At 43.9% G+C, this 21619-nt stretch overlaps 1 protein-coding gene across 2 annotated transcripts in view; it reads left to right on the top strand.

Annotated features, from left to right (window-relative positions):
- Positions 1–1927: 1927 nt before the first annotated feature.
- PAWR (pro-apoptotic WT1 regulator) overlaps positions 1928–21619 on the top strand; it is a 101597-nt gene continuing 81905 nt past the window's right edge. Inside the window, exon 1 of one of the 2 annotated variants that reach the window (XM_072772881.1) lies at positions 1928–2472. In XM_072772881.1, the coding sequence (XP_072628982.1) occupies positions 1948–2472 (525 nt within the window). In that variant the 5' untranslated portion in view covers positions 1928–1947. The remainder of the gene's footprint in view (positions 2473–21619) is intronic. The other variant, XM_072772880.1, reaches the window with a different exon arrangement.

Below are 21619 nucleotides of genomic sequence, written 5' to 3'. Positions count from 1 at the left end.
AGGCAGTGAGCTGAGATCTGGTTCATGCCCAAGCCTCCTACTGCCCCCTTAAAACTCAGAAAACAAAAATCCTGCAGTGAATCCGTAATTGAAGAATTCCGGGTGGCACACCCAGGACGGAACCAGCCAGGCTCAGCCTTTGAAAGCAATTCCCAAGGAAGGCCTTTAGGTTTCTGCGGGTTTTCAGGGCTCCCTCCCCGTGACCCACACGTTCACCCCAACAGCCACCCCGAGGGCCAGGACGCGGGGCTCTCCCTCCGTGCACGGCACGTGACTCACCTTCTCGCGGAGGCGCCCACCCACCGGGGGCCACCCGGGCAGAAAAGGGACAGAAGTAGGAAGAACGATTTAGGTTAGGGGAGAGTGTGACCCAGGGCTCGCCTTTTTTTTTGTTTTTTCGCCAAAGCGGTGACCGGGCGTCCGCAGGCTGCGAGCACACCGGGCCGGGCCGCAGCACCTGCGCCGCCGCCACGTGGGCCGCGGTCCGCCTGGCACCCGAGGGACGCGAACCTGGAGGCCCGTCCCCGGGTCGTCCCCGGGTCACCCCCCGGTCATCCCCGGGCGTCTCGGTCCCTCGGTGCGGCGGCGGCGGGGCGACCCGGCTCACGGCCACCCCGCCCGGGGACGCCGAGGCCCCGCGGGCGAGCCCCCCCGCCCCAGGTCACGCTGCTCTCGGGGGGCCCCGCGGTCGCTCGGGCCTTCTCCGGCCCCTCCGCCCGCCGCCCCCGCACGACCCCAAGACGGGCCGCCGCCCGGGAAGAGGGGCGCGACGCCGGCCGCACCCGGGGCACTCGGGCGACCCCCAGCCTCAGGGCCCCCCCCGCGGGCAGCTCCGGGTGCGCCCCCCGGCACGCGGTCCGCAGCTTAAGCGGAAGAGCGGCGGGGGCGGGGGGCGCGGGGGACGAAGGCGGTCGGGGGTCGGCCCCAGGTGCTGCGGGGGTGACGGGGGCGGGGGGCCAGGGGAGGGCGGCCCGAGGGGCTGGGGGGGGACGGGGGACCAGGGGGCGCCAGGGGGGGCACGGGGGACGAAGGGGGGCGGGGGAGCGGCCCGAGAGGCTGCGGGGGGGAACGGGGGGCGGGGGGACGGGGGGATCGGGGGGGCCACGGGGGGTCGGCCCGAGGGGCTGGGGGCTGCGGGGGGCGGTCGCGCTCGCAGCGGGAGGCGCGGGGCGGGGAGCGGGCGGCGCGCACCTGAGCGGCGGGCGGGGCGGGGCGGGGCGGGGCGGGGCGGGGCGGGGCGGCGGCCAGGACCACCCCCCTCGCGCGCCGTCTCGGCCCCTTCCGCCCGCGCCCCGGCGCCGCTCAGCTCCCCCCGCCCCTCCCTCCGCCCGGCGGCCCCGGGGAGCCGCGAGCCCCGGCCGCTAGTTGGCGGCAGCCGCTTCCGCGCCGCCGCGGGGGCTCACCTGGGCGCCCCCCCACCTCCTCCCAGGTAAGGGGCTGCCCCGACCGCCTGCGCCGGGGGCGGCGGGGCGGGGCGGGGCGGGGCGGGGCGGGGCGGCGGGGCGAGCGGCCGGAGGTGCGCCGCGCCGACAGGTGGCGGGGCCGGGTCCGAGTCCGGGTCCCGCGCAGACCCCGGCGGGGCGTGGGCGGGGCCGACCTCGGGGGGCGGGGCCAGTCCGTTTCCCCGCCCCTTCCCCGCCCCCGGGGGCGGCGACCGGCCCGGGCCGCCGTGTAGGTGCGTCGGAGCCGCTGGCAGGGAGGGGACGCGGCGGCCGCTCGCGGGGCAGCGGGGGCAGCGGGGCAGCGGGGGCGGCGGCGGCGGGCGGACCGCGGCCGGCGAGGACTCAGCCTTCCCCTCCCGCCCCCCGTGTGCGCCCCGCAGACCGTCGGCCCCGCGCCCGGGCTCGTTGCGCCGCAGCGTCCCTCCGGCCTGTGCAGGGCGGCGGCGGCGGGGCCGGGGCCGGGGCCGGGGCCGGGGGCGGGGAGCGCGGCCGCTCCGCGGGGAACATGGCGACCGGCGGCTACCGGGCGGGCGGCGGCGGCAGCACCACGGACTTCCTGGAGGAGTGGAAGGCGAAGCGCGAGAAGATGCGCGCCAAGCAGAACCCCGCGGGCCCGGCCGGCGCGGGCGGGGGCGCGGGCGGGGGCGCGGGCGCGGGCGGCGGCGACGCGGGCGGGAAGCCCCCGGCGGGGACTCCGGGCCCCGCGGCCGCCGCCGCCGAGCTGGGCAGCCACGCACCTGCCGGGCCGGGCTCCGGGGGCGTGAACTGCGCCGGGGGCCCCGCGCCGCTGCCCCGGCCCGGCCCCGGCCCCCGGCGGCCCGAGGACGAGCCCCCCGCCCCCGCCCCCGCCGCGCCCGCCGCGCCCGCCGCCGCCCCCGCCGAGCCGGAGGAGCGGGAGGAGCGGGACGGCGCGGCGGGCAGGGGCAAGGGCGCGGGCCCCAGCGCCAGGAAAGGCAAAGGGCAGATCGAGAAGAGGAAGCTGCGGGAGAAGCGGCGCTCCACCGGCGTGGTCAACATCCCCGCGGCGGAGGTGAGCGCGCGGCCGCGCACACGTGCTCCTGGGCGGGTCCGCGCCCCGGGAGCAGCCCCGGCGCAGCGCCGGCGGCCGGGGGATGGCGACGCGACGCGCCCGGCTGGCGACCCACGCGTCCCTCCCGAGCCTCCGGGGCGCGCCCGCCGTTCCCGCGGCCCGTGTCGGGGGCACCTGCGCGGAGCCGCGGCCGGAGCGCGACCCCGCCCCGCCCCCCCGGGCCCGGCTGGCCTCGTCTCTAACCCGAGGCCCTAAGTCCCCGCGGCGCCCCCTGCGCCGAGCCGCGGGCCGAGCGCTCCCGACGCGCGCCTGGGCCTCAGGGGTGCTCGGGGCCACGGGAGCGCTGCGGCCGCCGCGGCCACGGTGCGGGCGGCCCGTCCCCGTCCGCGTCCCCGTCCGTAGTGCGGGGCTCCGTGCAGCGGGGAGACGGCCGCAGCGGGCTTGGTGTCTGGGGCCTGCGAGCGCCTCCACCCCCTGCAGGCTGCAGCCTCTTCCTGGGAGGACGAGTCTCCGCACCTCTCTCTACCCCCAAGGGAAGAAACCAAAGCAAAACCCAATTTTGGTGAAAAAAAAACAAAACAAAGCCCAATTTTGGTGGCCTTAATAGAAGCTCCCCGGTTTTGGGAAGTGGTTCCACAACCTTCTTTCACCCAAAGTAGTACTTGCATTTTTTTTCCCCTTCCCATTGGCTCTTTAGGGTTTCTTTCTTTTTTCCCCATTGGCTCCTTAGGGTTTCTTTCTTTATTTGTTAAAACTTTTTTTTTTTTTTACTCGTGGTTTTCTGATTTTTTTCAGCTTTGATACCCAGTAAATAATTAATAAGAATGTATTAACTTTGTGGTTCAAGTGAAAGCACGCACAGTAAGTTAGGGGGAGTGCCAGACATACCCAACTTCTTAAGTGTTAATATGTTTTCCATACCTGGAAAAATCACGGTTTGCCCTTTGAAGGGTATATTTTTATATGCAAGTTTCAGACAGATTTTTATCAGCCAGCAAAACTGTCCTCTGCGGCTTGCTACTTGCACAAAAGATCTGTTATTCATTAAATTGCTTTAAAAGGAATTCATGAAAGTGGTAATCAAATTTCTAGGGTTTTCTTTTTTTTTTCTTTTTTTTTTTAAGTTAAAAATATGAAGATTAAGGGGGAAACTAAAGACAAGGCTTTGGAAAAGCTACATTCCTCAACTTTATTTTTAAAAGTAGCTGATGGTCCAAATAAAAGAATTAGTCATTTTCAATCTTTTCCTCATTGTTCATCTGACAGGGGTCTTATTTTGGGAAATATCTTGGCAGATGTTAGACTTCATTTTTTTTTTTTTTTTTTTTGTCTGGCTGCTTGTGCTGGAATTGTTACTTTTCAAGTACCTTTTCTGTTTTTAACAAGGGTAATGTTTACTGGGGGAAATAAGTGTGGTGTATCTTGCAGGATCCTAAGAAACATCCTTTGTTAATACTCCTGCTTCGGGTTAGGGAACATAGTGCCGAGAATGTAGATGACTCCCCACTACAATTGAGTCTAATACTCTGGAATGTTTTTCGTTTGGGTGTTGGCAACTCCTAAATTTAATCTTCCTTAAAAACAAACAACCCAGGGTACCATTTTTTTTTTTTTTTGTCTGTGGAATTTGAACCTTTTTTTTTTATTGAATAGGGAATTGAGGACTGCTTTCTTTTTGTGGTAACTATGGCTCTATCTGTCGCTGTAGGACGCAACAAAACATGGTAATGTTTTACTGCAGGATCTAATTAGCAGGCATACTTCTGGAGGGCCTCCTCCTCTTTTCATAAAAGCCACTTAAATCTTTCAGATTATTTTAATAGTGGTAAATATATGACACAACACCTTAAAGGTGGGCCATCCTTATATCTCTAGGCGGTGGTTTGTTTTAGGATTGTGTGCCATTCATTTCTCTTGGTAGTTTCAACATTGAGAGGGTCGTTGCTGTGGAGTTTCTTGTGTAATAGAACTTAGCACTCCTGGGGGAAGCAGTCATAAAATGTCTTACAGAATTTTCAGGTTTGTAAATATCATAAAAACAGAAGATCAACAATCTGTCACTATTCAAGGGTAGACTTGTACTGTATATATTGTTGAGAAAGACTCCTATTTTCGGACAGTATTGTCAACCAAGTTTATAGTAGAGGAGTAACATGTAACTTGCATGCAAGATGTTTTGCATCTTGCAAAACCATCTATTTTGGTGGTTGATAAACATTGAAGTTCCTTCAGGAAGTATTTATTAAACGTCTCAGTGGCATATTCATGGTGACTTTCATTAGCTTCTTTTACTAATTACAGAGTATTATAAAATTGTTGTAGAGATACCTGACACTAGCTAAAGAGCCTACAGCCAAGCAGAAGATAGTTTTAGCAGGGAAGCAAGTCAGAAACTCAGAGTAGTGGATGGGGATGGGAAGCTGGGTGGGCTACTACTTGTAAGTGTAATAAAAAGTGCAAATATTCAGTAGTTGTTAGACAAACTTTGGCTTTCATTTACTAGGGTAAAAATTTAAAAAATTTTTTTCCTGAATTTTTACTTTCTCTATTTTTTAGGCAGTAGCCCAAATTGGATAATTTGGATATACTTCCTGCCAATAATTCTGGTATATGTTTGTTAGATCAGTCAGATGTTCATTACACGTCTGTGTTCGAGGCACTCTCGTAAGTGCTGTGGAAAAAAAGAAGAGTGAGGCAGTGTATATTCTCAAGGAGCAGGACTGTAATCCAGGAGGAGGCATAAGGCATAATTATATGAAAAAACTCAAGTACTGAGTTAACAGTTGAAAAGCCATCCTAACACAGCAGATTGTGAAATAGGACTATTTTGTGTGTAGGGGTGCCTGACTGGCTTAGTTGGTGGAGCGTGTGACTCTTCATCTCAGGGTTGGTAAGTTCGAGCCCCACGTTGGATGTGGAGATGACTTAAAAATCTAAAAAAAAAAAAAAAAAAAAAAATCTAAAAAAAAAATCTATCATCTATCTATATCTATCTATCTATCTATCTATCTGTCTGTCTGTCTGTCTGTCTTGTGTTTGGAGGGAAGAGAGGATTGGGCCATGAGAAACTTCCGAGGAGGGTCTTGAGCTGAGGCTTCTGTTTCTGTAGTTACGTGTCTATACGTGTATATATATATATATGTATATGTGTATATATATATATGTATATATATATATGTATATCCACACATACATGTATACATACCTATTTGTATAGTATTGTAAATATCAGAGGGCAGTGCTTCTTAATTGTGGCAGAGAGTTAATATCACATGAGGATCTTAAAAGAAAATGCTCCCCGTGCAGAACACTTCACTTTTCCCTCCCTGACCCCTGTTTGATTTAATGGGTCTGGGATGGATCCCAGGCATTAGTATTTTGATAAACTTCTCATGTGATTCTAGCGTGAGTCAGGGTTTAGAACTGTTGGGCCACAGTCTGGGGATTTGGGCGTGAATAGAAGCCAGGCCTTGTCCGCAGGCCTCTCAGGCTGTAGAGAGCTGGGCGCAGTCCTGGAAGTGCGGCCTGTTGCTGAGCCAGGGCACCTAGTTCGAGGAGGGGGCAGGTTGAGGGATTCCTAGACAGGACCACTGCTGTTTTCAGAGTGCTTATGAAGTCACTGCCATTTAATAGGTTTGCACGAGGACTTAACAGAGAGGGTTACCCTAGAAAATATAAATATCAATAGGTAGAGGTGGAATGGCACTCCAGTTTTGATTGAAACCATAAAGTTAGCATATATTGAAGCTTACTGTTTTCATAGTGGTTGGCTAGAGTGCTGCTTTATGCGTTGTTTTAATTAATGCTCAGAGCAATGCCATGTAGTAGTTACAGTTTCTCTCTTTATCCTCCTTTCCAGAGAAGAAAATGGAGGCTTGGAAAATTTAAACGACTCAGGATCCTATGGAAAGTGAATCAGTGGTAGAGCAATATTCTAAACGTTTTTTCTTTTGTTGTTTTTTGGTGTACATGTGCCTCTTGGGAAAGTGTTTTTTAAGAATTAACCTCCTCTGGGGGCACCTGGCTGGCTCAGTTAGTAGAGTGTGAAAATCTTGATTTCAAGGTCCTGAGTTCAACTCCACATCGATTGTGAGGCCTACTTAAAATTAAACAAAACAAAACAAAAAAAAACCTAAGAAAAATAAAATTAAAAAAGAATCTACTTTGCATTATTTAGCTTATTTCCTGATAGCTTTTTAAATTTTTTTTGTGACTTTTTATTAGAGGTTATCTTAAGTAATATAAACATCTGGCTGGGGAGAAAACAGTAAAAGGAACTGAATAGAAATTAAGGTCAAATTTGTAGATTCAGGTCTTGTGTTAGACCCTCTTACTTTATAATTGACTTGGAAAAATTTTGAGCACCAGGCCACCAGCAAAATCTGTTTTTTGGCTAGAAGTCAGAAACTATGACTCTTTGTTTTTATTTAAGTGTTACGTTGTTTTTCTGTCAGGATGGGGCTAAAACAGTTACCCTGTTATTTAAAGGAGCATATAATATATAGAAAGCACTTTTAGGTGAGCACACTTTTAAGTCATAATTATTCAGCATATTTAGTGAACATTATGTAGGACAAGTTCTACTTAGTAAATCATGTAAATCCAGGTAGATTAAGAAATGTCTTTTGGTATGCCCATTATATTCCAGACTGTCTACCTTTCTATGTGATGAGTCAGAAAAGGAGCTAATAGTGACTCAGGGTTGGAGAAAATTGGACTTGTCAGTAGGGTAGGTATAGTGTGAACACTAAGACTGCCTTAATAAGATAGCCCAACTTCCCTAAATGTTTGAACTCATTGGTAAAATAAATGGAAATTTTAATATTCTCAGGAATTGTAATGAGTTGTCTAAGGTGAGAAGCCTCTTTCTATAAAAAGAATTATGTAATGAAAGTAGATGACATTTATGGGGTGCTTATTAGGTTCTAGGCACTATTCTTAGCACTTTACATGTATTGATGCATTCTCATCACAACCTTATGGTAAAATGGGGTAAGTTATTTACTTGACTGAGGTCACATACGTGGTGAGGAGCAGAAATAGCCTGCCTTTAAAGCCTGATGCTTAATAGCCATCTTATCTATTTCAGTGTATCATATACTGTATACCTAGTTTAAGAAAGACAAAGGTTATTTTAGTAAACCAGAAGATGCTAACATTACTATAGACCTTGAAAATAGCCCTCTAATAAAAGGCAGATAAAGTGGGACTTCATTAGAAAAACTTGAGAGTAAATAGTGACACTAAAATTCTTACTTAAAATCATTATCAAGCTAGTGGCTTTATTTATGCTGTTTATTATTTCTACATTGGTTTTTAGCACCTGTGTTATAGGTCAGACTATAGCAAAGTTGGTACACATGTTTAATAGCAAGGCTAATTAATATATGTCTTTAAAATGAGTGGCAAATATTAGAGTTTGAAATTTTCTGAGTGCTTTTTTTAAAGAAGTGAGATATAATTCATTTATCATAAAATTAATCCTTTAAATTCAGTTCAGTAGTTGTTAGTGTATTCACAAAGCTGTGCTCTAAGTGCTTTTGTATTTTCATCTTAATTTTTCATTATGTTTTTAAAACCTGTAGTACCTAAGTTTTAGCTTCCCACCCTATAAAATGCAGCAGTATCCGAATAATTAAATTTCAGTTTTTCCTGCATATCACAGAGAAAATGAAAGAAACTGTGATGGAATTTTCTTTTTTTTTTTTTTTAAATTTTTTTTTAAATTTTTATTTATTTATGATAGTCACAGAGAGAGAGAGAGAGAGAGGCAGAGACACAGGCAGAGGGAGAAGCAGGCTCCATGCACCGGGAACCCGATGTGGGATTCGATCTCGGGTCTCCGGGATCGCGCCCTGGGCCAAAGGCAGGCACCAAACCGCTGCGCCACCCAGGGATCCTGATGGAATTTTCTAACAGTTTTATGTTTCTTAAAACACCTGCTACCGTGTGTTTGTATAGGAGATTAGTATAAGAGGTATTTAACTCAAGGTAAAAATTTTAAATGAATTTTTAAAAATTTAAAATTCTGCATATCTTTCATGGAGATCCGCAATGCTCTACTGTCTAAACATATGGGAGCTTTGATTCCAAGTAAAAATGGAGTTTTAAACCACCTAAAACCTTAGTCATGTTACTTAAATCAATGTCAGAAAGGATGTGCCCGGGGTTTATGGGGATGGGGGCCACCTGCATACCAGTATCATCTGTGTTGCTTATTTGAAATGTGGATTTCTGGGATCCACCTCATCCTGGGGGCAAGGAGGGGTATCTGAGTCTTCAGTCTTAACATGTTGAGTGATTCTTGTACACTCAACTGGAGAGAACTGACTTAGATGCCCTGTAATGGTTTACTGATCTGTCAAGGGAAATTGATACTGATTGTCTAACAGGTTTGTCACCTGATCAGATAAAATAATGTTGGTGTCAGTGTCCTAAAACTGATAAAATGATAAATTATAGTTAATGTGTAGGTTTATATTGATAACTGGTTGCTGATGTCTAATGGAAATTTATTATTGGGATGCTGAAAATTCTTTTTTCCCTTCTAATAAAAAAACTTCATAGACATTTTAACAGAGCTACTTGGAAATTCAAAGCACCTTAAACATTTATGTAATAGACAGTTAGTGCAAAATGTTGCATCTGCCTTGCTTCTTGTCCTGAATTTATTAGAAGCCTAGACTACAGGGAAAAGAAAAACCAAAAATTCTACTTAATGTGTAATTTGAACTTTCATTCATTTTTCATTTTTAAATATCTTTAAGGGAAAGCATATAATTATGTTTGTAAATGTATTTCATTAGTAGCTCAAACTCTTAAAGCAGGTTTTGTCCATCTTATCAAAATATTCCCAAGTGAATGATTTTTTTTCTCTTGTTTACTCTCACATATTAAATCTATAGGCATTCTCAGCCAGTTGATTCTTAAAATAGTTATTGCTGAGGGAACTTTGAATTTAAATCTTAGGTATTTGTGTTTGTAGCCATATACCTACTGGTATAGAATTAAGCCTAAGCCACTTATCACATTGTCCTTGGGTTAAGTAAAAATACAATAGGCACCGTGTTTGAATGAAGTTGTAAGAACATTTAATTTCTAAAAGCAGCAGAATTATACACTTCAAAGGAAGAAGCTGCTCCAATGAGTTCAAAACCTAGCATGTGAAAATTGGATAGTAAACATTTATTCTGTGATAGAATTAAGAATATGTAAGTTAGGTGTGGATCAACTTTGGCTTGCACTATAGGATATCAAAAAGTCTTGTCAAGAATTTGAAACCCATGATATCTTCTTTGACTATTTCAGCTACTTTTTATTCAAGTACCATTTTTGTATGTTTAATATTGTTTTTTAAATTAAGATTTCCATTCTTTTTTAAGTACTACTAAAAATATTCAGAAAGAAATTCCAAAAGTAATAGAAAATCATTTCATACTTTGTATAACTTGTAAATTTCTCAGGTCATGATCTCAGGGTCCTGAATTTAGAAATAAGATTAAATAGTTTACTTTTATGCTCATAAGCTTAATATTAAATACTGTCTTTCAAAGTGAATTTTATTATAAAACATGTTTTCATCCTGTATTTCAAATTGTATTATTTTTATTTTTTAGTCCTCTAGAGTTTATGTAAAGAAACTGTAAACAGATTTTTACCTATCACAGAAACGTAATCTGTAACATAAATTCTCTCCTTTCTATTCATTTCAGCAAAACCCTAACAAAATACCTTCAGAATACAACAGCCTTAAAAAAAAAAAATCCAACCGTATAAAACAAATAAAACTATTACTAAAAACTATATTTTGACCCATAAGAATTTGGTGAAGGAATTTAGTTAACCCAAGGACAATGTGATAAATGGCTAAGGCTTGGTGCTATACCAGTGGGTGTATAGCTAGAAACACAAATAACTGAGATTTAAATTTTTTCTGCTGGTAAAAATAACGTGTTTAAAAATAAAAAGGAATGTGTTCCTTGTAGTTCTCCTTCTGGAAGTCGAGGAAAAGATAAACATCACCTGTTATCTTACCCATATTTTTTTTTTAAGATTTTATTTATTTATTCATGAGAGAGACACACAAAGGCAGAGACACAGGCAGAGGGAGAAGCAGGCTCCGTGCAGGGAGCCCGATGCAGGACTCATTCCCAGGACCCCAGGATCAGGCCCTGAGCCGAAGGCAGATGCTCAACCGCTGAGCCACCCAGGCGTCCCTTGATATATTTGTTTCTGACCCTTTTTCTCTAGATCTACATAAAAAACAGAACCACACTATACAGATTTTGTGTGTAGTTCATCATGAATATTTTTATGGTGGTGATCTTTAAAATTAAGGATGGATTTTTAAAAAAATTAGTTTCAGGTGTACAATATAGGGATTTTTTTTCTTTGTGTTGTGGTAAAATACTAATAAAATCTTACATGCTTTGGAGTGTGCGTTCAATGGTATTGAATATATTTATATTATTGTACGGTCATCATCACTCTCTATCCCATTACTCTTCTCCTGTTGTAAAACTAAAACTCTGTAAGACAATAACTGCGTTCTACCTACCTGGCCCCTGGCAACCACCATTACACTTTCTGTCTTTAGGGATGGATATGTTTGTGTTGCTTGATATGAAAATACTTAAACATTACTTAATTGGTAAAGGACTCTACTACTTCTGTGCCCTATAGAGCTGTCTGATTGGCAAATAAGTAAGTTGTCTTAAGATAAACAGCAGTATATTTCTTTTCATGTATTGTATTTCCTTTTTTTTTTTTTAAACATTTTATTTATTTATTCATGAGAGACCTAGAGAGAGAGGCAGAGACACAGGCCGAGGGAGAAGCAGGCTCTATGCAGGGAGCCCGACGTGGGACTCGATCCCGGTATCAGGCCCTGGGCCAAAGGCAGACGCTCAACCACTGAGCCACGCAGGTGTCCCATGTATTGTATTTCCTGAAGTTTCCTGAAGTGTACTTCAAGACAAGTGTTTGGATCTTTCAAAACACCTCATAGGTACTAGGACCTTCAAATAATTGTGAAGGATGCCCAGTTATATTTTTTAAAGATTTATTGATAGAGGTAGGGAGAGAGCGAATCCTCAAGCAGATTCCCGGCTGAGCTCAAGCAGATTCCCGGCTGAGCGCAGAGTCAGACGTGAGGCTCGATCCCAGGACCCTGAGATCATGACCTGAGCTGAAATCAAGAGTCAGATGCTTTACTGACTGAGCTACCTATGTTCCCCATGCCCATTTTTTTAAAACCTCCTCTGTAGCCTTTGATTTCAGTGGGAAATTAGTAATCAGAGCTGCAATAGTTGTGTGTGTATAAGTAATAACATCATATAAAAGTTCCTAATCATATGTGCAAGATCACACAATTAAAAGTATAGGACATAAGGAAAAGTGGAGTTTAGGGGCATAACACTCAGAAATTTTGTAAGTGAAGTGTAAAAAGATAGAAACCTAAAAAGACTAGCACAATTTTACATGTTAAATGCTTAAGAAATGTATAAATACTACAATAGATGTGACCTTGAAAAAGACTTGAGTTTTCTTATAGAAGTGGGGGTTGGGGGTCGAAAGGGTGGCAATTTGGAAGTGACGGAGGAAGAGTCATCGTAAATTGGACTGAAGCCATAACACTAGATGTGGGTGGGGAAGGCCTGTAACAGGAGCGCACGTCTGAGATGTGCACATTCTGTGATGTTCTGTGGGACTGGTTGCATTTTCTGTGCTTACCTAGTATTTCTTTCAGTTGCCCACAGGCAGGTGTGAAATTTGTATTGTGCTCAATTTGCTCCCTAATATATCTGGTGCATTGGAACGAATCCAGTTTTCTAAACCAATATTCTAGTTTTTATGTATATACCCATATTATACATCTGTTTATACAATTATGTGCACACCTATGTTTGTCCATCCAAAATCCATGCACCAGTGGCTTGAGAAGGTCATTCCAAGTAATGAGATGGAGAAAGGGTCAGGGAGCAGATGTGACTAGAGATAAGAAAACTCATTTAAGAGCATACTGATCCTGATTGCTAGGGCAGTGGTGGTAGGGAAGGAGAGGAATGGGTGGATTAAGAGGGATTTCACTGGTAATTAGGAAATTACATAAACTTTTGAGCTGGAAGATTCAACCTCAAACTCCGAACCTGTAGCTGAGCCAGGGCTCCCTCCCCTCAGGGCTACCTATACCCTGATCCCTATCTAAATCTTGCTTACTGTTTTCCTTCTTTCTTGAATACTTGGCCTATTCCTCTTGGTTTATCTTGCCATTAAGAGCTGTTACCTTAATTCTCCTTCACTTTCAACTTTTCTTTTTTAAAGATTTTATTTATTTATGAGAGACACAAAGAGAGAGAGAGAGACAGGCAGAGGGAGAAGCAGGCTCCATGCAGGGAGCCCCACGAGGGACTCGATCCCAGGACCCCAGGATCACGCCCTGAGCATGAAGGCAGACGCTCAACGTTGAGCCACCCAGGCGTCCCACTTTCAACTTTTCTTAATTGCTCAACTTGCAGGCATTGTTTTCACCTGCTGACTACCATTACATTGCTTATTTCCTTCTATGTAATTGAAGTTGGTCTCTTCAAGGTTGCTTGTGACCTCCTAATGGCCCAATGAGGCGGCAGCTTTTCTACTTTGAGCCTATTTGACTCTCCTGTAGTGTCTGCCCTTATCCTTCCCTCCCTTGGATTCTACTGCATTTTTTGTTAGATTCTTTTTTACTTGGTTTACTCGGAAACATTGGAGTGCCTGCCATGTGTTCCAGGCTCAGTGCTAGGTGATGCAAAGATGGATTACATGCTCACCAGTATTCAAGGAACTTTCAGTCTTTTCTCAGAGAAAAAGGTGATGACTTAGTTCAGGCTGCCATAACAGGATACCCTAGTCTGGATGGCTTACAAACGACAGACATTCTCACAGTTCTGGAGGCTGCGAAGTCCAAGGCAACAGCAGAATTGGTGTCTGGCGAGAGCTGCTTCCTGGTTCACTCTGTCCTCCCATGGTGGAAGGGGTGAGCGAGATTACTGGGATCTCGCTTATCAGGGCACTAATCCCATTTGTGAGGGGCCCCATCGTTATGGCCTGATCGTCTCTCAAGGGCCCCATCTATCATAATACTGTTGTACTGGGCGGTTAGGGTCTCAACATAGGAATTCTGGGGAGCCACAAATGCTCAGTTCATAGCACGTAAATGGAATTTGATGTAATAAGAACTATGGTAGAGAAGAGCATAGAGTATACTGAACCAGCTCAGAAAAGGGAGCCATCAGCTACATGAGGGAGTCAAGGAGGGCTTTACATAAGATAAAGTAGTATTAAGCCTCGTGTCTTGACTGATCCAAAGGATTTCCCAAATGGAGAGGGTTGACTCGGTAACATTTTATGTAGAGGAAAATAGCATTTGTGAAGGCACAAAGCCAGGAAATAATAGCATTTTGTTACATATACATCCCTCCTGTCTACCCAGCACTGTGCTGGGGGATTTCTATCTGTTAGTTGTAGTCTCCGCATTAACTCACGAGGTAGATTTTAAAACTATATTCCTTATTTTATAAGACCCCTCAAAGAAGTTGTGACTTGCCCAAAGGCCATACTGACAGAAATTGGATTTGCTTTAGATTTGTTTGGGTCCCAATGCACACACATTGGTTATCATTGGTGGAAAGAGAGAGAGATGTGTTCTAATAGAGGAAACTTTGGTGTGCAGAGAATTCATGGTGGGGAGCGGATGAAGAACAGCCGAAGAGGAATCGGGGACCAGTCGTGATGGCTCTGAATGTCATGCTGAGGAATTCAGACATTACTCTGCTGTTCTCTGCTAGTGGTGTTGTCTGGGTGTTTCTCTCCACTCTCTGCACCTGTATATACAGTAGCTCTGACAGCTTCTGGAATGGAAATTGCCTGCCTAGTTTGAAGTCATTAAGGGGATCTTCTTGTTTGGAGACAGGCATCTATTCAAGAATAACAAACAACGCAACATCATGTAAAAATTATATGCATATGATAAATAAATCCCAAATTTCCATGTGGGTTAGAAAGAAATGAGAGGAGAGAATAGCCTCTAAGTAAAGTTGTGCCCAAGTAATTCTCTTTATTACAAAAATAATTCTGTAGTGTAGATAGATTTGGGAGTGACTTTGTTAGTGGAGCATGATGGAGTGGAGATGGGGGCTCTGATGCCATTAAATGGTCAGGCTCTGTACGGAGTGTTACCGTGAAGAAGTTCATAGTTTAATATTGTCCCTAGGTTCATATTTGGCCCTGTGCTTGATAGAAAAGCTGGTGTTTTTTTCCATTCCTATATTCTTCCAGTTGATCTTGCAATATAGATGCTTAGAATGCAAGTGCTGAAGAGTGAGCATTGCCTTTTTTTTTTTTTTTTTAATTTATTTATGATAGGCACACGGTAAGAGAGAGAGAGAGGCAGAGACACAGGCAGCGGGAGAAGCAGGCTCCATGCACTGGGAGCCCGATGTGGGATTCGATCCCGGGTCTCCAGGATCGCGCCCTGGGCCAAAGGCAGGCGCTAAACCGCTGCGCCACCCAGGGATCCCCGAGCATTGCCTTTGAATTTGTCCTCCCATATTATTTGTTCAACTTCCACAGAAGCTCCCTGCCCCCCTTCATCCCTCCTGCTCTCTTTTAGAGGAATCAAGTGCTTCTTCAAACCATGTTTTAGGAATAGTGTTCATTTACTTTTGGTGATACAAAGAAAATGCCTACTTATTTGTAGAAAATTAGAAATAAACAATTCTAAAATAAAAATTAGAAATAAAATTTTAAAAATTATCAAAAACAGGATTGTGCAAAGGTTAGCTATAGATTACTATATCAATTTGACTTTTTTTCCCATTTTTACTTATGCAATAAGATTATATTCCATGTATATTTTCAGAAACTGTTAAACATGACATCATTAAATATGGCCAATAATAATATTACTTTTAAGCTTTTTGAAAGATATTAAAAAATACTTTAAAGGAGATATTAACTGCTGCATATTTTTTTTGTTTCATAAACATAATTTCCACTATTCAATGATGACTATAACTTTATAGTTTTGGTATACAATTCTTGAGTATATTTTTAGTCATACACATGAAAAATACATCTCCAGAAGTTTAATCTTTCTACAAATACTGGGGGACACCTTGGTGGCTCAGTGGTTGAGCGTCTGCCTTTGGTTCGGGTCGTGATCCCGGGGTCCTGGGATCAAGTCTAGCATCTGGCTCCCTGCAGGGAGCCTGCTTCTCCCTCTGCCTGTGTTTCTGCCTCTCTCTCTGGGGTCTCTCATGAATCTTTAAAAGAAAAAAAAAAGACCATTCTACAAGTACTATTAAACCTTTTTGTTTTCAGTATTTTATGAATATCTTTGTATGGCAGTAAATATATACTGTGCTGTTTGTTTTTTTTTTTTAAGTTTATTTATAGTTTTTAGTAATCTCTACACCCGGTGTGGGGCTTGAACTCACAACCGTGAGATCAAGAGTCACTTGTTCTGGTTGAGCCAGCCAGGTGCCCCACTGTGTTGTTGTTATTCTTAATGGCTACGGATTATTTCATAATTTGGATCTCTGATAAAGCTACAATACATTTACCACAGTCTAAGTACATATTTTATTTATTTTACTTTTCAGTCTCAGTACTTATTACATTTTAGACACTGAAAAAGGCCTTTTGAGCATTTGAATTGCTCTATCTGTTCTGTTACCAACACTCAGGATTTGGATGAACTCTGGTTCATCCTTTTGTCCTTGAACAATTTACAATCTTATTTGGAGAAAGAAGAGTACCTAAGATAATTTTGAAACATGAAAAATAAATATTAAATGTTACGCTGTGCTGTTAGTACAGGGAAGTGAGAGAGATCCCTAGAGAACTGGATGGCCCAGAAAGTTTCCTGGAGGGAGTGTGAGATTTGAGCTGATTGTGAAGGACTATAAGTAGTGGACACATAAAGAGGAGTCATTGTTTCAGACAGAGAGAGCAGGGTGGGTTGAGGTACAAAGGTGGGAGTTAGCAACCCCCACGATTGGAATAAAGGGTTTATATTAGAACATAATAATAGTTAGAAAAGTTAAGGAGCAGAATTGTGAAGGATCTTGAAAACTGGGCTGAAGGTTTTAGGCTTCTTGTATCAGCCTGTAGGAGAACCTCGAGCAGGATGTTTTGATATTTGTGACACCAGGAATGTAACAGGATCAGCTGAGCAGTGGTGTGTAGACTAGGTTAGAGGGAGCAGAGAACAGTAGTAAGGAGATGAATTGAGAGGCTGTCCTGCACCAGGCGGGGCAACATTGTGTGTGAAAGCGTTAGCACACGGTAGTAGAGTGTTGTTCATTAACATTTTCAGTTTTATGTCTTGTTCAATGGACTATTACTGTCTTCAGTTGAAGTGCTTAGGGGAGTTTATTATGAGTCCATGATAATTTCAAAGACAATAATTAAACCAGAAATTACTTATACTACAAACTGGCGTTTAGAATGCCTTACTATTTTGATTGTAGGGGAAGAGAAAGGCGTTCGTTTCTCAGGATTAGCGGGCCATGTTGGTAGGTAGGTAGCACTTGCACGCTTACTGGGCCAGTAGGCACTCTTCTAGGTCCTTTTTGGGTATTAACTCACTACATTTTTAGAAGACTCCAGCAGGTCAGTGCTCTTCCTGTTTTACAGATCAGGAAAGTGAAGCACAGAGATATGATAAACCATACTGAATTTCTGATTTGAGGGATTAGTTGCCTCTTTGGTTTTTTTCCTCCCAATATCCCCTTAGCCCGAGCAAAGTTGACCTCCTCGTATTTAACTTGCTTTCAGATTTCTATTTAAGTATTTTGTTTTAAGAGGTTTTTCTCTCTTTTTTTTTGCTTATTTTGGGGTAAAAGCTACATGTGAGAGTCAGAGGCCTAGCAAAAGGCTTGGGAAGGTATCCATGCACTGATGAACAGTGATTCTCTCTGGATGGTAGAATGAAGGAGACGTTCGTTGGTGGAATGTTCTCTGTGTGATCTTTCTCGTGGAGGTTCTCTCCATGACGTAATGCACGAGACGTTTCTGTAGATATCCCTGGGGTATTTGAAGAGGTTGTGTATTTTCTGGGTCTAGAATTCTAAATATTTTCTCTTAAGCCAGTCTCCCAAATTACGTTTCAAATCATTTAACCTTATTTCTGGCTTGTTTGATCTGAAGACATACTGATGTTTACTGCTGTTGGCTTGTTAATTTGTCCTTGAACTTTGAGAGAATTTCATCTTATAAGCAGAAAATTCATAACTGAAAACGTACATACTATAAAATCTCAATCTTGAAACACATGGTAGAGGGGTACAGGTAATATAATTGGTAGTTTGCTTTGATTTTTTTTTTAAGATTTTATTGATTTATTTAGAGAGCATGAGTGGGGGGAGGGGCACAGGGAGAGGGAGAGAGAATCTCAAGCCGAATCTGTGTCCAGCTCGGAGCCCGATGTGAGGCCTGATCCCACAACTCGAGCTAAATCAAGAGACGCTCAACTGACTGCCACCCAGGGGTCCCTGATGTTCCTTTCAGAGCTCTCTCTACTCTGGATCATTTGAATCACTCACATTAGTTCATAGTAACATGTTGGAGCAGTTTTAGGTTTATAGAGAAATTGAGTAGAAAGCAGAGAATTCTCACATTCTCCTCGCCCGAGTTTGTCTCTTAACATCTTGCATTGGTACATTTGTTACACCTGATGAACCAGTATTTTTTTTTTTTTTTAAGATTCTATTCATTCATGATAGACATAGAGAGAGAGAGAGAGAGAGAGAGGCAGAGACCCAGGCAGAAGGAGAAGCAGGCTCCATGCAGGGAGCCCGATGTGGACTCGATCCCGGGACTCCAGGATCACGCCCTGGGCCGAAGGTAGGCGCTGAACCACTGAGCCACCCAGGGATCCCCTGATGAACCAGTATTAACTAAGGCTGATACTAGAGTTTGCTCTTTGTATATACTTTTTTTGGATTTTGAGTGTATGTCATATATGAACCATTACGGTATCCTAGGGAATCGTTTCACTGCCCTAAAAATCCTCTGTGCTGTACCTGTCCAGGCTTCCTTCCCTCCCCTGTCAACTAACTCATCTTTTTACCGTCTCCATAGTATTACCTTTTCCAAAATGTCTTATAGTTGGAATGCTACCGTATAAAGCCATTTTAGACTGGCTGCTTTCATTTTAGCAATATGCATTTAAGGGTCTAACGTTTCATTTTTGATCGTTAATTATTTTCCTTAACCTAATAATCTGAGTAACCCAGAGGACCTCAGATAGATTTCAAAAAGTCAGATCTACCCTCAGATGACAAACATTTGTTACCATTAAGGAGTTAATGACACAGCTGAGGTGATGAATTGATTTATCAAATGAACAGTTGTTTGGAAAATATACCGAAGCTGTAATGGAAATTCGGAAAGAAGGTCACCAAAAAATACTTTGGTTAATGATGGTATTTTCATTGAATGTGTACAGCTTCGTAAGGTGTATATAAAGCTTTGAGAAGATACTAATGTTTACCTGATCATGTCAACTAGAGTATGTTTATGTTAAAATATTAATCCTATCACTTCTTGGTCCACATTTTAGTTCTTATGTGGCTTTCCTCTAAATATCTTTTTTTAAAAGATTTATTTATTTTAAAGAAAGCTCGCATGCACATGTGCAAATGGTGGGGAGGAGCAGAGGGAGAGAATCCTCAAGCTGACTCCCCGCTGACTGTGGAGCCCGGGGCAGGGGCTGCAGTCTCAGGACCCCACGAGAGCATGACCTGAGCCGGAGCCAAGAGTCGTGGCTTAACTGACTGGGCCACCAGACACCCTCCTCTAAATATCTGATCAAGTGTTTTCACAAGGAGTCAGATCTACCTGTGACTTTCCAAAGATCCTTAGCAAGGGATACTCATTTGCATTGATTCCGTGAGATGTGTAGAGTAAGCATTTGTAGTTTAAGTGCCTTCTTTCTGCCCGGCTTCGTTTCCAGATGGCAGTACGTGTGCATTCACGGAAGTTACTTCCACCTTCAGGACACAGACAGAGGTCCTGTGTTTCTCGCATGTTGATTAAAATCTTTCCTGTGTCAATGAAGTCCATCCATTATCATTCTCACAGAGAAGGGATTCAGCTCTGAGATTAGTAGAATATTTGAGATGGTAAATTGATTAGAGAAGAGACTGTTGTTACATTTCTCAGCACTTCACCTTGCTAAGTTCAAGTTTTTAAAGCTTTTAAGCATGAAGGTAGAGGTGCCTGGGTGGCTGACTTGGTTGAGCCTCTGACTCTTGGGCTCAGGTCATGATTTCAGGGCCCTGAATTGGGTTCACCTCCAGGGGGGCATCCATGGGATTATCTGCGCCCTCCTGGCCCTCCGCCCCTCCTCCTGCTTCCTCTTGTGTGCCCCAGTGCTCTGTCTCTAAAGTCAACAGATCTTTAAAAGCATGCCCGCAAAACAACTTTAGGCTATGGTTGATTATGAAGTGAATATTTGAATATAATATTTTCTTTTTCAACTTAGTTTTGCTTGAGAATTTATTTAGTATTGTCAATACTCAGCTCATTGCTTGCTGTGTACAAATAAGAATGTTTATTAAGAATGTGGCACAGATGTCTTGATTGAGAAGTGATTTCATATATAAATTGTGTTTTTGCCTAGATTCCTGCTTTAACATCACAGAATCTTGAGGGAGACTTAAAATTTGGAGTTGAACCTATGATAGCCATTTTTTATTGTGAACTGCAGTTTTTTAAATAGTACTGTTATTCATTCCAATGAATATTTGAACATAAATAGTAGAAAATAACTGCCAAAAATTTTGTTTGGGCATGAGAAAGAGTCAGTCACAGCAATTGCTGTTATCTTGATATTTTGCACATTACTCCTTTTGCAGCATTTGCATCTCAGGAAACCTCATTTTTTTTTAAAATGTAAAATAGAATTTTTCAGAATGAAACTGAATAAGCTACTTTTTTTAAAGCAAAGCTTAATTTAATTTTACTTATTTATTTTTAAGTAAGCTCTACACCTAATGTGGGGCTTGAATTTACAACTCTGAGATCAAGAAGTCGTAGGCGTGCTCTAAGAATCCTGTGGACTGAGCCTGCCTGTCAGGCATTCCTGAATAAGCTATTTTTAGTATTCTTGAAACCCAGTGATTTTTCTGTGAAGAGTTTTCAGTCTTACTAATTGGAATTTTTTGTTCAAGAAAAAAAATTACAATACAGAAGATGAGCATTTTATATGTATTTATTTATCTTAAAGATTTTATGTATTCATGAGAGACAGAGAGAGAGGCAGAGACACAGGCAGAGGGAGAAGCAGGCTGAGTGTGGGGAGCCCAATGTGGGACTGGATCCCGGGACTTCAGGATCACGAGCTGAAGGCAGGCAGGCGCTCAACCGCTGAGCCACCCAGGCATCCCAAGATGGGCGTTCTAATGTTAAGATGTTTGACTCATTTAATTTTGTTTTGGTTCCAAGAACAGAGTTGATAGTTTTTTTAAATAGATTTTATATTTTAGAGCAGTTTTAGGTTTATAGCAAAATTGAACAGAAGATAGAAAGATCGCCAATACATCTTTGCACCCACACATGCATAGGGCCATCCATTATCAGCATTCCCCACCAGAGTGATACATGCGTTAGAATTGATGAACCTGCTGTGACGCATCATTACCCAAAGCCTATATTTTTTATATTATGGTTCACTCTTGGTGTTGTCCATTCTGTTTGTTTGGGCAAATGTATAATGGTGTGTATCCATTGTTACAACATCATATAGAGTAGTTTCACTACCTTAAGGACCCTTTGTGCTCCATCTGTTTAACCCACTTCCCAACCCTTGACAATTGCAAAGCAATCTCTGTAGCTCTGTCTTTACCAGAATGTCATGTAGGAATCATACAGTATGTAGTCTTTTCATACTGACTTTTTTCACTTAGTAATATACATTTAAGCGTCCTCCATCTTTCCATAGCTCTTTTTAGTGTTGAATAATAATATTCCATTGTCTGGATATACCACACTTTTTCCACTCACCTACTAAAGAAGGTTGCTTCCAAGTTGTAATTAAAATTAAAGCTATAACAAACATCCATGTTTAGGTGTTTGGATATAATTTTCAGTTTCTTTCTTTTTT

The sequence above is a fragment of the Canis lupus genome, chromosome 13 (assembly GCF_048164855.1).
Source record: "Canis lupus baileyi chromosome 13, mCanLup2.hap1, whole genome shotgun sequence".
Lineage (NCBI taxonomy): Eukaryota > Metazoa > Chordata > Mammalia > Carnivora > Canidae > Canis > Canis lupus.
This window is presented reverse-complemented; position numbering and strand designations above follow the sequence as displayed.